General features: G+C 45.0%; 1 protein-coding gene across 1 annotated transcript in view; it reads left to right on the plus strand.

Moving 5' to 3' along the window:
• The first annotated feature begins 7,439 nt into the window (after nucleotides 1–7,439).
• KIF21B (kinesin family member 21B) overlaps nucleotides 7,440–16,927 on the plus strand; it is a 117,044-nt gene continuing 107,556 nt past the window's right edge. The window contains exon 1 of the mRNA XM_030221415.1: nucleotides 7,440–7,627. Within this exon, the coding sequence (XP_030077275.1) occupies nucleotides 7,587–7,627 (41 nt within the window). The 5' untranslated portion in view covers nucleotides 7,440–7,586. The remainder of the gene's footprint in view (nucleotides 7,628–16,927) is intronic.

A 16,927-nucleotide genomic window follows, 5' to 3' on the forward strand; every position in this document is an offset into this window, starting at 1 on the left:
TGGGGTCCAGCATCAGACAGCTCTTTTCCACAGAGAGACTCTTTCTCATATCCCCATGTCCTGGAAGACTTTTCCCATCCCCCACAATGAAAAATGGATGAAGGTAGCAGTGTCTGACCTCGAGCAGCTCTTTAAACAAGCATTTGCGAAGCCGGGAGCAATCATTTTAGGGATGAGGATAGAAAACAGAGGAAGTGGTTACGATCCTGGCTTTGTAATAATCGCTGGAAGCAGAAGGTTGTTTTATACTTTAAAAATCTTTGAGCTTAATCGTTAGTGGTACTGTGGAATGTGTGGGCTCATAATGGGAAAGTATCCTAGCACTAGAAATGAGTGAGGTGAGTGGTTTTGTCTTCTATATGTCTCTATGAGCCCTGTTTATTAAGGTGCGCTAGCGTTTTTAGTGCACGCTAAATGATAGAGACACCCATATATTCCTATGGGTGTCTCTAGAGTTAACATGCGCTATTTTTAGTGCACGCTAAAAATGCTAGTGCACCTATAGCAGTGGTGTGCTGGAGCAGGCTCTCACAGGCTTGCAAGAGCCGGTTGTTAAGTTTTTAAGAATTTTGGGAGCCGGTTGTTAAAGTAGGGCCCTCCATGGCTACTTTAATAACTGGCTCCCAAAATGTGGGCTTGGGCCCCCTGCTGAATTCTCTTTTACTTTGCTGGTGGGGATGCTGAGCCCTGCCAGCCAAGTAAATAGACTGCTGCTGCTCCCCGCTCCTTGTTTCCAGCTCTGGGCAGCAGGCTGGGACTTCTCGAGCATATGAGAGAAGTTCCAGCATGCTGCTCAGAGCAAGACGTTGGGAATGGTGGCAGTCCATTTATTGGCTGCTAGCAAAGGTATGCATAGCGTGCCCGCACGAAGGGAGGGAGGAGAGAGAGGCAAGTGTTGCTCCCCCCCCCCCCCCCCGGCCGCCCCTGGCCCTTCCAACTGCAGAGTAGAGAGTTGCACGGGGACAGAAATCTTACCCATCCCCGCCCGTCCCAGCTGGAATCTTACCCGTCCCCACCCATCCCCACTGGAATCTTACCCATCCCCACCCATCCCCGCTAAAATTTAAACCATCCCAACCCGTCCCCACCCATCCCCGTAAGAATTTAACCCATCCCCACCCATCCCCGTAAGAATTTAACCCATCCCCACCCATCCTCGTAAGAATTTAATAGTACATAAAAGAAAGTTCCAGTCAGCTCCCTCAGTCTCTTTCTGGATTTGAGCCACAGCACTGTAGGCAAGGAAGGAACAGAACTTGGAACTCTGATGCGCACATGTAAGATTTGTCTCTGATTCACTGGCAGTGTGTGCTGAGAGGCCGCCACATGCACGCGCCAGTAGGTCAGTTGACATCTGATTCTCGTGCCTGTGTCAGAGCTGAGGTCTGTGCACCAGCCTGGGAGCAAAGAGGATTAATAGTAACATAGTAAGTGACAGCAAATAGACCTGAACGGTCCATCCATTCTGCCCAATAGTCACACTCATGATCAATTCATCATTAAATCAACGAGTGTGATATTATATACTTGATTATGGTTTTTCTTTCGTGTTTCTGGAACAAAGACCACAGAAGTCTATCTGGCCCCATCCTTATGTTCCAACTGCTGGAGTTGCCATCGAAGCCCACTCCAGCCTATTCATGTTCTCATTTGTGGGACACAGACCGTAAAAGTCTGTCCAGCACTGTCCTCATGTTCCAGCCACTGAAGTTTCTGTCTAAGCCCTTTCCAGCCCATCCTACACCAGATTGCCATGTATGAGACACAGACCATACAAGTCTGCCAGGTATCAGCTCTAGTCCATCACAGCCAGAGTCACCATCTAAGTGTCACTTGACATATACACACACATGCAGCCATTTAAGGTTAGCTTTTATATAACTTCCATTTTCTAATTAGAGATCCTCTGTGTTCATCCCACGCCTTTTTGAATTCCGTCATCATTTGTGACTCTACCACCTCCTTAATGGAAGACTTTCCACATTTATGCTGTTAAAGCAAGGAAGAGGAGGAGGAGGAGGAGGAGGAGACAGCACTCAAATAAATTGGCATTTGGTAGATGAGAGGCTGGTGCAGGTGCAGCTTACACTTCCACGGGAAGCCCACAGAACTGGTTCCATCCCCGCGGGAACCCCACAGAACTGGTTCCATCCCCGCGGGAACCCCGCAGGAACTGCCTCCATCCCCGCGGGAACCCCGCAGAACTGGTTCCATCCCCGCGGGAACCCCGCAGGAACTGCCTCCGTCCCTGCGGGAATCCCGCGGGTTCCGCGGGATTCCCGCGGGGATGGAAACCGTGCAGCTCTCTACTGCAGAGCTGGCTACGTCCGGAGAAAGAGCCTGCTGTTAAAAATTTACCAGCACACCCCTAACCTATAACACAGCTTAGTAAACAGGGCCCTATGTAAATATATAGTCAGAGGCCTGTTTAAAAGTGTGCTTATTGAATTACAGAAGCTATAGACAATTACAGCAATAAAAATATTCAAACAGCAACACAAAGTATCTAACACTGCCTTTGGTGAATCTTTTCATAAAGGCATTTAATAAATCCCAATAAATAAATAAAACTGGAATAGTATGCTACATTACAATGTCAATACAATACACAATAAAACATTTTAATAGACAGCATAAGGTGTAAGCAAAGAAGAAAGAAATAGAGTAACAGGAGTAAGAAAATAAGGGGCTAATTTAAAGAAAGTTGTAAATGAGGTCAGAAAGGTGAATTGTTATATGGGAGGAGGCCTAGGGGAATCCTGGATGTGGTTCAAGAGGCTTGGGAAGAGGAACCCAGTCTGGGAAGGAACTTGGTCGAATATATGCTCACCCTGCAGGTGAGGCTAAATAAAGCTGGTGAGGCTGCCAATCTCTGCGTGGAAAAGGCTCAAGCCCGAGCCTACAACCAGAAGGCAGTACAACAAACCTTCCAGCCAGGGGATAGGGTCCTAGTCCTTTTACCCTCCTCTGAGACTAAACTATTATGCAAGTAGCAAGGTCCTTTTGAAGTTATGAAAAAGACAGGACCTGTCAATTATAAGGTGGCCTAACCTTGCAAGAGGGACAAGCCAAAGATCTTCCGTGTTAATCTGTTGAAGAAGTGGGTTGCCATGACTGCAACCCTGGTCCATAGACACGACTGTGGGCAGGAAGTCCCGAAAAAATCTGGATCCTTGCAAGTTCCATTTGGTGACCAGCTCTCTGTCTCGCAGAAGGCCGACCTAGAGCAGTTGGCATGCCAGAATGAAGATGTGTTCTTTGGAGGTCCAGGCCAGACCCACCTTGCATCTCATGGTATTATCACTGAATCAGGAGTGGTAGTCTGGCAATGTCCCTATCAAATCCCAGAAGCCCAGCAGCAAGCTGTGGTGAAAGAGGTAGCTGAAATGCTTGAATAGGGTGTCATTGAGGAGTCAACCAATAATTGGCCATCTCCTACTGTGCTGGTACCAAAGCCAGGCAGGAGCATCTGGTTTTGTATTGATTTTTGGAAAGTGAACGCTGTCTCTAAACTAAAGGCCTATCCCATGCCATTGACCAGCTAGGAGGGGCCCAATTCATTTCAACCTTGGACCTGACCAAAGGATATTGGCAGGTATCTCTCACCCCAGCTGCCAAGGAGAAGACAGCCTGTTGAACACCCCAGGGTTTGTTCCAGTTCATAGTGCTACCATTTGGCCTTCATGGCACTCCAGCTACCTTTAAGCACCTTGTTGATCACATACTTAAACCCCATGGCAATTACACAATTGCCTACTTAGATGACGTGTGTCATCTACAATAGAGATTTAATGACCCATCTCATCCAGGTAGACGCAGTCATGGATAGTCTACACACTGCCCTGATAACAGCAAATCTCAAAAAGTGCTTCTTGGGAGGACAAGAAGTCCAGTACCTGTGGTACTCAGTCAGAAAAGGACAAGTGAGATCCCAGATCTGGAAGGTAGAGGCAATCACCTAGGTGCCAGTACCCCAGATGAAGAAGCAAGTATGAGTCTTCCTCGGGCTCGTTAGTTACTACTGACGGTTTATTCCAGGGTTTGCTGAGAAAGTAGAACCGCTAACCTGCCTCCTGCAGAAGGCGGCTCCAGAAAAGATACACTGGACTGAAGAGTTGAATGGTGCTTTTCAAGCCCTAAAGAGAGATATTTGTTCAGAGCCAATGCTGATCAGCCTGGACTTCAACCGGAGCTTCATCATGCAGACCGATGCTTCAGAGGTTGGACTCGGGACCGTTCTGGTCCAGGAGATAGATGGAGAAGATCACCTGGTGGCATACATTTGCTGGAAGCTGTTCCCGAGAGAGAAAAATTACTCAGTAATTGAGGAGGAAGCTCTAGCTGTCAAGTGGGCCCTGAAAACCTTCCAATACTATTTGCTGGGGTGACACTTTCTGTTAGTCACTGAGCATCAACCCCTTCAGTGAATGGCTCCAAATAAAGATTCAAATGCAAGTGTAATGTGCTGGTTCCTTAGCCTCCAGCCCTTTAGCTATCAGGTGAAACATCGGGCAGGCCGAGAACATGCTATGTGAACTATTTGTCCCAGGAGGTGGACCCCCTGATATGGCAGGCGTTCAACTAGGCACGGTTGAGCTTAGGTGGAGGGTATGTGAGAATGCTAGTCTTGTACCAGGAGGAAGCGAGCAGGGAAGGGTGGAGTTAGAACCAGGAAGTATAAAAGACAGGGCCAGACTGAGGTTAAGGAGGCCCAGGGAAACAAGAATTGAGGCCCCAGCATACTCCACTAGAACAAATGTTTAATGATTCTGACCTGGCTGAGGCAAGCCACTTCTGTTTCCTGTTTGAGATTTGCAAGCCTTGCTCTGAGGTGTGGCTAGAGCCAGACCCTATAACTCAAAGAAGAACTGAGAAGGCAGGCTGTGTTTGGGGTGTGGCAGCCCCACCAGCCACAGACTGTGTTTTGGGCCTGCCAGCCAGAGGCCTGCTTAAAAATGTGTTTACAGAGGCATTTTTTCTTGTGTTTCTGGCCCTGTGACTTAACAGGCTACTACTACTACTACTACTACTACTACTACTACTATTTAACATTTCTAAAGCGCTACCAGGGTTACGCAGCACTGTACACTTTAAACAAAGAAGGACAGTCCCTGCTCAAAGGAGCTTACAATCTAAAGGACAAAAAGTGCAGTCAATCAAATTGGGGGCAGTCTAGATTTCCTGGATAGAGATACAATGGTTAGGTGCCGAAAGCGACATTGACGCGGTGGGCTTTGAGCAAGGATTTGAAGATGGGCAGGGAGGGGACTTGGTGTATGGGCTCAGGGAGTTTATTCCAAGCATAGGGTGAGGTGAGGCAGAAAGGGCGGAGCCTGGAGTTGGCAGTGGTGGAGAAGGGTACTGAGAGGAGGGATTTGTCCTGTGAGCGGAGGTTAAGGGTAGGAGCGTAAGGGGATATGAGGGTAGAGAGGTAATGAGGGACTGCAGATTGAGTGCATTTGTAGGTTAGTAGGAGAAGCTTGAACTGTATGCGGTACCTGATCGGATGCCTCAGGATTCAATTAAATAAACACTTGTTTTTATTTATATCCCTTTTGTATGGCTGTGTTATTTCACAGGCCCACCCTCAAACCTCGCTTTGTAACCACAGAAAGGCGGTATATCACACAGCCAATACAATCTTCCTAATGCTTTATGGGTAAGAAAGAGCGAGCACTGAGGAAAGAAAGCCTAACACATAGGCAGTACATCTCCTTTGAGCTAGGGAGGGGATGTGGAGGGACATTTTTGATATGACATCTAAATCCGATTTTGGATGTTTTCAGCAAAACACCCCAAAATCAAGCGAACATAAGGATTTTCGATCAAGAAAAACATCTATCTTTTTGTTTCAAAAATAGCCGTTTTCTAGACGTTTTATGCTCAGTGCATTTTTTTTGTGACCAATTTTGAAAAAAAAAAAATCCAGGGGAAAAACACACAAAAACAAGCCATTGGGATGTGTGTGTGTGTGTGTGGGGGGGGGGGGGGGGGGGGGGGCAGCATTCTTAGTAGATTGGCCACACAGACATCCCAGCAGAGTAGTGGGGCACCCTAGAGGGCGCTGTAGTACACTTCACATAAAAGGTCCCAGGTACACATCTCAGTGTTACCTCCTTACATTGTATAGTGAGTCTTCCAAATCCCACCAAAATCATACTGTACCCAACTGTACACCACTACAATAACCCTCATATCTGCAGGTGTCACCTATTCGTGGGTACATAGTTCTTTGCAGTGGCGTAGCCACAGATGGGCTTGGGTGGGCCAGGGCCCACCCATTTATGGCTCAGGCCCACCCAACAGTAGCACATGTTTAGTGGGAATCCCAAGCTCCACCAGCTGAAGATTTTCCCCTGATGGAAACGCTACTCTCCATGACACTTGCGCATGCTCAGTTTTCAGTGCATGCCTGCTGCCAAGGTGGAAAGAAGCGTTTTCCCACCAGCTGAGTTAAATTTTTTTTTGGGGGGGGGGAGGGGAGAACACTTGGTGCCCACCCAATTCTTGCCTAGGCCCACCCAAAATCTGTTGTCTGGCTACGCCCCTGGTTCTTTGGTGGGTTTTGGAGAGCTCACACTTTCCACCACAAGTATAACAGAGTGGATTATTGGCCTGGGTCCCTTTCTCCACTGTGCACTGCACTGACCACTGAAGGATTAATTCTGCCTTGCCCGGTTTATTCTGCTTCATTGACCTGGGTATGAGGTGGCCACACACGTTTTGAAAATCACCTAGCTAACTCTCAAAAGACGTTTCTTTTTCTTGTTTTTTTTAAATGTTAACAAACAGACCTCTCCCCAAAAGAGAGGAACCCCAGAGTCCCTTCCCATATTTTGCACAATTCAAGAATCCTGACGTCATGATAGCAGAATACGGACTGATCCACCTTCGAGAGCTAGTTTTCCCCTCCCCCTCTCATTCCCTCTATACGTCTACTGCAGTTCATTGTGTATTTTTTTTGCAGTCCCTTTTTCTTCCAGCTGACATCAGCTCTATAACTATCAAAGCGCTGGTAGTCGAAAGGACCAGGGAAGGGGACCCATCATCCAAAAGCCACCCGCGGTCTATATTCAAATACGAGATGACTTTGCAGCCATTTAAATCTGAAGCCCCGCCCCTGGCGGCAAGGATGTTTGTCGGTTCCTCCTAGGGGCGGAACCGCTCAATTGAATCCACACCACTGACTACCAAAATACCTATTATTGGCTCCTCCTTGAGGCTGTAACGTTCCGTCCCTGACAGTCAGGTTAGCTGCTTGCTCCTTCTAGGGGCGTAACTACCTACCTGAAGCTCCGCCCCTGACTGCATGGGTTGCTTTTAGTTTCCTCTCTAGGGGCGCGGCCTCGCAGTTGTGTCCCCGCCCCTGTTTGACTGTGCTGTAGACGGTGAGCTGATTAGAGCTCAGGCGGGGAGCCGGGTTGAGGGGTGCAGCAGTAGGATGCTGGGTGCTGTTCTCGCTGTACTGGAAGGTTGGTGCAGGATGCTGCGGCGGGTGGACGGACCCCCTGCCTCCCTTGGTCGCTGGGAATGACAGGCCTTCCATTACCGTCGCATGCACAAGGAGAAACCTGCAGGAAAAGGGGATGGCGGCTCCGGGCGATTCCTGTGTCAAGGTGGCTCTGAGGTGAGGATCATGCTGCAGGTGAAGTAGGGGGAGGCAAGGAGGGAGCACTCCATATCGTGCACGAAGGTGGGCATCATTGTATTACTCTTGCGTAGTCCGGGCACGGTTTGGGGAAAAGGAAGCATTTTAATTTTTTCCCCCCCAATTTTGTTCTGGTTTCCAATGAAGCTCGGGCAAATCCTCTAATGCGTGTGGAAAAATTTGTGGACGAACGAACTAGGCAGGAAAAAAATGCGCCTATCTTTTTTTTTTTTTTTTTTTTCTCACCCCTTCCCAATTTGCAACGGGCTATTATTTTGCAGTGAGTGATTCTAAAATGTTGCAAAGAAGGCGAGGAAATCCGGTGGCTCACATGACAGTTGGTGCAATCTAGGGCTGTGTCTGGGTTCCTTTGTTTTCGATTTTGTTTTATTAAACCTTTCTCGATTGATTGTATTTGGAAAGAAAACGGATTCCGCCACTTAAGACTCCTTCTCCTGTCCCTCAGGGGCCTCACCTCTGGGCACTTCCTCTTAATATTTTCAACAAAGATCCATTTTCTCTCTGAAGCCTTTTTTTTCCCTCTACTTTGTCTAATGCAATGAGACAGGTGCTTGTATGTTTTAGAACCCGATTATTTGTGGATTTCTAGAATTGCCTTTTTGTTGAATTGGGGTTGTCGGGAAATACCTTTTTAAAATCTATAGTTCTGCTGTATGAAAACCCCTTTTATTCTACAATTATCTTGATGGTAAATGTCATAGCCATCACAGGCTTCAGTATGATTGGGGGGGGGGGGGGGGGGGGCTGCCATACAGGCAGAACAAATTTCTCTTCTCTGGCCACAATGAAGGAGCTTGGGCAATATTTGGGGATGCTCGGCACCCACAAAGCTGGTTCCTATGTTTTCAAATCAGTGTGTTCACCTGGTCTTTTGGATGCCCACTGACCAAATCAGCCATCATGAGCCTTTTGTTTGGGAGGGAGGGAGAGAGAGAGAGAGAGTGAGTGTGTGTGTGTGTCCCCCTGAAGATAGATATTGGGGTTGGTGTGTGTTGCCCCCCCCCCCTCCAGAGATGGAAATTGGGGTTGATGTGTTGTGCTGTCTGCTCTATTTTTCTGGGTGACTCTTGAATGTTGGGGATATCACTGCTATTGATTATAGCAAGGTCAAAAGCACATACAAGCAAGGATTGGCTGCTGAAGTGTCCCCCAAAGCTTTGTTATATTGTTGGGAAAAGGAATTGTGGTCAAATTGAATAGCATGTTCATATTTACTCATAGGATATGTAATCTAGAGCATGCCTGTGAAGATGTGGTTCTACGTTTTAGTTTAAAAGTGAAAAATAAAGACAATTACATAGCCTTCACAGGCAGTTGCTAGACAAAACAGTAGTACCCAGAGTCAGGGTGGACTGGTTTGTTTGACTGTGTTTGTTTGTGTATGTGTGTGTGTATATATATATATATATATATATATATATATATATATATATATATATATATATATATATATATATATATGAGGCTATTTACAATGAAGATATAGGCAGAGTGAAAACAAGGGAGGGATGGAGAGGTAAGGGCATGTAGAAGAAAAGAGCACCTTTTCCCCTCCCCCTTCCCTTTGGATTCTTGTGCTCATAGAGTCACAGACTTACTCAAAAAGGTAGAGTGGTATCTCTCACCCCCCCCCCCCCACGCCCCCCCCCTAAGGTTAAAACCCTGCACAGTCACAACTGCTTCCCCACTCCTTATCACATGCTTTGCTGTACCTGCCCTGTAATGTGTATAAAGGAAGCCTACACCGCTGCTTCCTGTGTAGTATCTGTTCTGAGATCAGGCAGCCTGTTCATGTCTCTGAGGAAGCTTTGCACTGCTGTTGCCCATGCTGTACATGCTCTGTGGTTGGGTTCTGTGGTTGGGCTGAACATGAGGAAGCTTCCACTGCTGCTGCTTTTGTGATGGGACTGGGTGTATGAAGGTGATATTGGCACTAGCTTTACCTTTTCTGTGATGGTAGGGTAGAGGTTAGGGAAACTTACATGCTCCCCATGCAGTGCTATTTATTTATGTATGTATTTATTTATTTATCTTTTGTTTCTCTTTTCTAAATCTCACTTCAGGCCACATCTTTAATTGCCCTTATTACCTGCAGCATTATCCCTCAGATTCTATATTGCGTAATTTAAGTTGGGTGTGCAAATCTGGTCATCTTCTGGATTTGCATGTGCAACTTAGTTAACAAGCCAGAGCACTGATAATTGCCACTTAGCAAGCATTTGTACCGAGACATAGTAGATGACGGCAGAAAAAGACCTGCACGGTCCATCCAGTCTGCCCAACAAGACAACTCATGTGTGCTACTTTTTGTGTATACCCTACTTTGATTTGTACCTATGCTCTTCAGGGCACAGACCGTATAAGTCTGCCCAGCACTATCCCCGCCTCCCAACCACCGGCTCTGGCACAGACCGTATAAGTGGCAATAATTGGAATTTACATGCACAACTGTCTAAGCGTATTCTGTAGCGTGATGCATATAAATTCTAAGTCGCATAGTTGGAAGGGGTGTGGCTATAGGTGTGGAATGGGTGTGGCTATAGGCGGGTCATGGGCATTTTGTAAAATCTATGTGCATTATAGAATACACCTGGTCCGCACCTAATTTAGGTGCTGGCAAATTTAGTCATGCAGACGGGTGCTTGGCATATCTAATAAACCGCATGGAAATTTAGGCTTATTCTATAAGGTATGCCTAAATTTAGGTGTACTTTATAGAATACGCATAGGCATTATTTTTTCAGCACCAGTTTTTATTTTTTAGGCATAATATATACAGTCTAGCCTTAAATGTATATAATGCACTTCATCCACTCTCTTTAGTTTGAAAGCCACCAAATATACTTTTCACTGGTCCTCCCTGACTCATTCTGTGCAGGGTGTGATATTGAGGAAGAAATTAGGGAGAGGCTATCATGCAATAACATGGAAAGTGTTAACGACATATCGTTAATGAACAAAAAAAAAGCAGAAGGACACAATTTGTATGTTCCTGTTTACCAATAATAGTGCACACACTTACAAAAGAGTGTGCACTATTTGAAAAGAGTGCACATTCTTTTCCCGGTACTGCACCCATTTTGCACGGATGCACTGTCGGGAAAAGAATGCCCACCGCTGTGTGTGTGCACATGGGTCAGAAAGGGAGCGCACATGCCTATCAGCTGTATGCACAACATTTTTGCTGGCTTTCTTTATTGTGAATATAGGCTATACTGCACACATTGAGTTGAGGCTGAAAACTTGTGCACATGGGTGAGCAAGAATGAGAGAGAGAGCATTGGTGCAAACTCTTTCTGAAACTCTGCACTTTTTCAAAATAGTGCACAACACTTTTGAAAGAGTGTGCACTCGGTGACTTTGCTCCTGTGGCAAAAAAATGGCCAACAAAAACAAATAAAACAAACATTCCTGGAAAATGAAAATGTTCTAGCTGCCCATGCTCAGAGCAGACAGGTTTAAAGCTGCACTCATGGTTGGACAGAACTTACCAGGCATTAGGTATCCTCAGAGCTGTGAACCTCCTTTGTCTCCTGGACCTCTAGCATATCAGAGCTAGAAAGCCCTTTGGTTGCTCACTGCTCTTGAAATGCTGACAGTGCGCTCTGGCCAGCTGCACTGGCTGATGCTGTTTGAACGGTAGCCTCTGGCTACTTGCCAGGACAGTAGTCCGAGTTCGCCTCAGTGATAGGTGATAGAGGTCAAAAGAAGTCCTGTATTTTTAGTATAGGTTTTCTAGGACAAGAGAAGGTGGGTGTTTGCAGAATGTGATACCCTGCTGAAAGGAGTGGAAATTTGTTATGCCATTCTGTGGCAGTGTGTTTCCCCTTCTAACAGGAAACCCTTGTTTCTTAGTACTTTTGACTTCTGCTGTTGATGTGATTTCCAACTCCAGTCGTGTTTGTAATGCTAAAGACAGTGGAGGGGTTTTATTTTATGCTGCAAAGTTGGGGGAGGAGCTGTACACATTTACAAATCCAGAGACAGGGTTTTGTGGCACCCTTAAGCTGGATCAGATATCCCAGCTGTTCCCTGGAGTCCTTAGATACTTAAACAGTTTGTAATCACTATAAGTGCTTTGGAAACTGGGGCACCGTTCTGGTATTCTCTTGGGCCATGTGTGTGTGTGCTCGTTCTGGTCCTGATTGGGGAGGGAGGTAGGGAAGAAGGTGGACCAAAATTTCAAGACCAGGAATCAGTAGAAGTCTTCCTAAAATTAACCCTGACATTTTAGACTGGTGTAATTTATTTAGTTGTCTGCTATTGGCTACCAGATTGTCAGTTTTGGCTAGGTGGCGAGTCCCAACTTCCCCCACTAAGTTAAGAGTGGATTACGAAAATCTACCTTATTGTAGATGGAGAACGCTTTAAAGTGATCCTACTAAACTGACTGGACAAATGGAGAAACCATTGGAAACCCCTTCTGGATGCCTTGGACACTTTCCCTTACCTTTGATGAATGCAGTGATAATACCGCTTAATTGTGCTTCTCAGTATACAGGGTCAGTCACCTCGTAGCCTGAAGCCATTTCTTTACTGAAATACTTACATCATGGGTAATGTGCAGCAAGTCTACATTGATTCTTGTGATCATCATTTCTATATTTGATTCAGTAGGTTTCTGTATTTTTTTTTTTAATTTCTCAATAAAAAAATTTTAAAAAACAATTTCTTTAAAATGTGCTTTTTTTTTTTTTTTTACAGTGGAGAAATGCATAAGTGTAAATCCTTTCATAAGTAACACAGAACTGTAGACTAGGAAGAAATTCAGTGAGGGTCACTTACGTTCAGGTTTTGGGATGCTGCGTGTTAAGTCCTGAGATCTATGGGGAAGGAAGGACCAGAGGGGGGGATTCAGATCAAATTGACTTAGAAGTCAAAGGGTGATGGGGCAGCCAGGGGGCATTAAGTTTGTGGCTCGCAAAATTTTGTGGCTGGATGCAGGGAGCAGAGGGAGTGTAGCACGGGCTTAATTGGGAAGACTAATCAGCTTTGGTGTAGTCAGTGAACATGTGTGGGATTTTCAGTGATTAGCAGAGAAGTGCAGGAAAAAAAATCATGACACGAGGTATTCAGTCTAATAATTTATGATCCCTCTTCCCCAAGAGTCTCATTGGTCCATGGGAGGTGAATCCCACATTCTCAGATATTTTGTGTTTCATGCCCATAGAGAACAGCTACTCAGCTGTATGCATAGAGCCATGGTTTAATACTTACACAGATGTGTCTCTGAGAGTGAACTGGCAATTCCTTGCTAGAATATCTGTACCATAGATAATTACAAGAAAATGCATGTTAAATTTCTACATCTGTGCTCAGTTTAACATTTATATAAGCGCTATAAATAAAAGCACTGTGAAAACATTGTATGTATAAATACAATGATTCCATGCTCTGAAGAGCTTACTGTGATTACTGAGGTAAACAATGAGGAAATTACTTTCCCAGGGTCACCAAAAGTGACAGTGGCAGAAGCGGAATTTGAACTCTGGTCTCCCACTGTTACTCTGACCCTTGTTCTAAGGATACATTTTTAGCAAAATGTATATAGCAGATGCCTGGGAGTTGAGTAGCTGCTGATGCCAGTATTTGAAAGGAACTTGGTTCTTCCTCAGCAAAATACTCTATTTTTCTTTTTCTTTTGTTTTCTTAGGCCTTTCCCTCTGTAAAGCACCTTGTAAAAACCACAGACGATAAGAACATAAGAATAGCCATACTGGGCCAGACCAATGGTCCATCTAGCCCAGTACCCTGCTTCCAGCAGTGGCCGATGCAGGTTACAAGTACTTGGCAGAACCTCAAAGAGTAGCAACATTCCATGCTACCAATCCCAGGGCAAGCAGTGGCTTCCCCCATGTCTATCTCAATAACGGACTATGGACTTTTCCTCCTTTTTAAACCTAGATACGCTAATCACTGTTACCACATCCCCCGGCAGCAAGTTCCAGAGCTTAAGTATTCTTTGAGTGAAAAAATATTTCCTCTTATTTGTTTTAAAAGTATTTTAATGTAATTTCATTGAGTATCCCCGTTCTTTGTACTTTTTGAAAGAATGAAAAATCGATTCACTTCTACCCACTCTACACCACACTGATTATACACTGGCTCCCAATCAAAGAATGCATCGCCTTCAAAATCTGCACCCTGGTTCACAAAATCATCTACGGAGAAGCCCCGAGTTACATGACAGACTTGATCGACTTACCAATTAGAAATACATCCGAATCAACACAATCTTATCTAAATCTGCACTACCCAAGCTGCAAAGGACTTAAATACAAAACAACGTACGCATCTAGTTTTTCCTACATAAGCACACAACTGTGGAACGCATTACCAAAAGCCTTGAAAACGACGTATGACCACCTAAACTTCCGGAAATCACTAAAAACCAACCTGTTTAAAAGGCATACCCTACCGATCCAACTTAAATGCCTAATCTCTGCAACACAACCAAACTAAAGTACATAATGAACATAACACTACTGTTCCGTTCTCCGATTCCCTAATGTGGCTGTGCCACATGAACTTGCTCTTACCATAGCATCAAACTGTATTTGTTCACACTGGAGCCTGCAAAGGGAAATGGGACTTGATATACCACCTTTCTGTGGTATTTTGCAACTACATTCAAAGCGGTTTACATATATACAGGTACTTGTTTTGTACCTAGGGCAATGGAGGGTTACGTGACTTGCCCACAGTCACAAGGAGCTGCAGTGGGAATCAAGCCCAGTTCCCCAGGATCAAAGTCCGCTGCACTAACCACTAGGCTACTCCTCCACTCAAAGGCTTCTCTAGTACTATGTAAGCCACATTGAGCCTACAAATAGGTGGGAAAATGTGGGATACAAATATATAAAATAAATAAATAAACTAGCCCCTTTATCACAAGGGTAAAGGGCAGTGGTAGGGAAAAGGGCTGAGAGATTGATCAAAAGGCATTGAGGGTGGGAAGCTAGCGTTGCTTTACATGCAGAGAGAGAACCCTTCTTATCTCTTATTGCTTAACATTCTATCATTTCAAATATTATGCTGTATCAGTGAAGTAAGCTGTGATGTCATTGCTGATCTCATCATTTGGGATGCATCCTTGCCCAGGAAAGAGGAAAGGCAGGGGTGGGGGGGGGGGGGGGGGGGGGTTGATAGCATAAGCTTACTCAAGAGCTGAGGTCTACATTTATGACTTAGGTCAGGGGCATCCAACATTTTTCAGTAGTGGGTCATACGACCAAAGCAATGCAGACCATGATGACAGATGAAGACTGTGAGACCCATCTTGTAGGGTGACTGGGTGTGGTGCATACTCTTCATCCCCACCCCTTCTTCTAGATTCTTTTTCCACCTAACCTTTCCCTTACAGGTTTTTCCTTTCTTTTCACTTTCTTCTCCACCTTCCTCTTCTACCTTGCTATCTTCTCTCTCTAAGCCAATGGCCACTTTCTATCCTCATCGCAGTTTCCTTTCTATTTCCGCTCATTACTGAAGACCCATCTCTTTAATAAAGCCTACCACAAAGATCAACCAATGTGAATAAGCACAACTCACCCATTTATATTCAGAATTGTCTCAATATCTGCTTGTATACTATAACTTTGTTTTATCATCATCATGCTGACCAAAACCCTGCAATACTAAATGTTTATTTACTAACATTCTTCCACTACTCATGATGTATTGTAAGCCACTTTGAGCCTGCAAAGAGGTGGGATAAGGTGGGATACATATGCAACAAATAATAATTTCTCCCCTCCTGTCTCTATCACACCCTCCATCTCCCTCTGCTCTCCTTGCTGCCAAAAATCTAACCGCCACGCAGATGCAGAGTAATGTTTGGTACAGTTTTTTAACAAGCAAAAATGGTCATTCTGTTGTCCAGCCTGCTCCTTTCCTGTACCTATGGCAATTCTGCAGCCCTTGCTTGGTCTGTGGCTTTCACCTTGCTTCTCAGCTGCTAAGAATTCTCCGGGTTTTGTCCTGCCCCACCTTGAATTCCAAATCCTTGTTCTGTCTCTGAAGAAATGCTTCCCGGGTCCTGCCCCCTTCCTGCCTCTGTTGGCATTTCATGCTGGTTAAAAAGATGCCCCTTAGCATAAAACTGACTCATCCAGGTCCATGTATTTTGTGGAATAGGTTTTCTTCCCAGGACATGACGTACCTTATTAATAAAGTTTAGAAAGCTGGACACCCTAACACATACCAGCACCCACTTTCTCACTCTTTTCAAAGAAATCAGAGTATAAAAATTGCATTTCCCATCCGAGACGGCCGGAAATGGTATTTGGGGAAGGAAATTGAGTCAGGCTGAAGCTTATTTGAAAGCTTTGAACCTCAGGCCCTCAGTTCCTGTATAAACACAGGCACCGGGGACCTTTCTTAACCTGTTTATCTCACACTGCCTCTGCTGCTGATATCTCATGCTCCAGACCTGAAATAACAAGAACCAAGCAGACAGCAGAACCTGTGCCTGGCTCTTGGGTTTTGTTTAAAACATTTTAAAAAGAAGTGGTTACATTGTGGTTCTCTGAAATTCAAATCATCACAAGCTGTTTGGTCACCCCTGATTCTCTGATGCTCTCTTTGTAAGATAGCAAAGTGGATGGACTGCATATCTGCCGTCATTGGACCAAATTTATATTCCATGAGCTAGAGTTGAATTGGTAGTTCAGTATGCGGGGAAGTGGTCTTCTTGTCAGTATCTGCCAGACAGGAATTGCTTAATAGGTATACGAGGCGAGATGGTATCTTGTGCAACTGTTCACAGTTTCACTATCAGCTGAGTTTTCTGCACGAGAACAGTGCTTGTGCAACTGTTCACAGTTTCACTATCAGCTGAGTTTTCTGCACGAGAACAGTGCTTGTGCACTGTTGAAATATATTGGTAGGAAATGGGGCAGGAGTCTGTCCACCAGCCCAGACTTCCGTTCCCTTTTGTTATCGCCTTTCTCTCTACCATTTTCAGTTCCTCTATCCTTTCTTTTTTGAGATGGGGTGACCAGAACTACACACAGAATGCACCATGATGAGAAACCCAACATTTTTACTCTATAAGATCTTAATTTCAAAAATCCATGGAACCATTTGAGGACAATACTGTGTAGTCCAAAATTATCTAATAGGTTTAACAAGATATTGTGATCTACTAGTCAAAGGCACTTGACGTGTCAAATTGCATCACTAAAGATCCTGTGGCCTGAGCTAATTTCCTTCTTAAAGTTTGATATTAGTGTAGTAAGGACAGTTTCAGTACTGTAATTC

The sequence above is a fragment of the Microcaecilia unicolor genome, chromosome 12 (assembly GCF_901765095.1).
Source record: "Microcaecilia unicolor chromosome 12, aMicUni1.1, whole genome shotgun sequence".
Taxonomy (NCBI): Eukaryota; Metazoa; Chordata; class Amphibia; order Gymnophiona; family Siphonopidae; genus Microcaecilia; species Microcaecilia unicolor.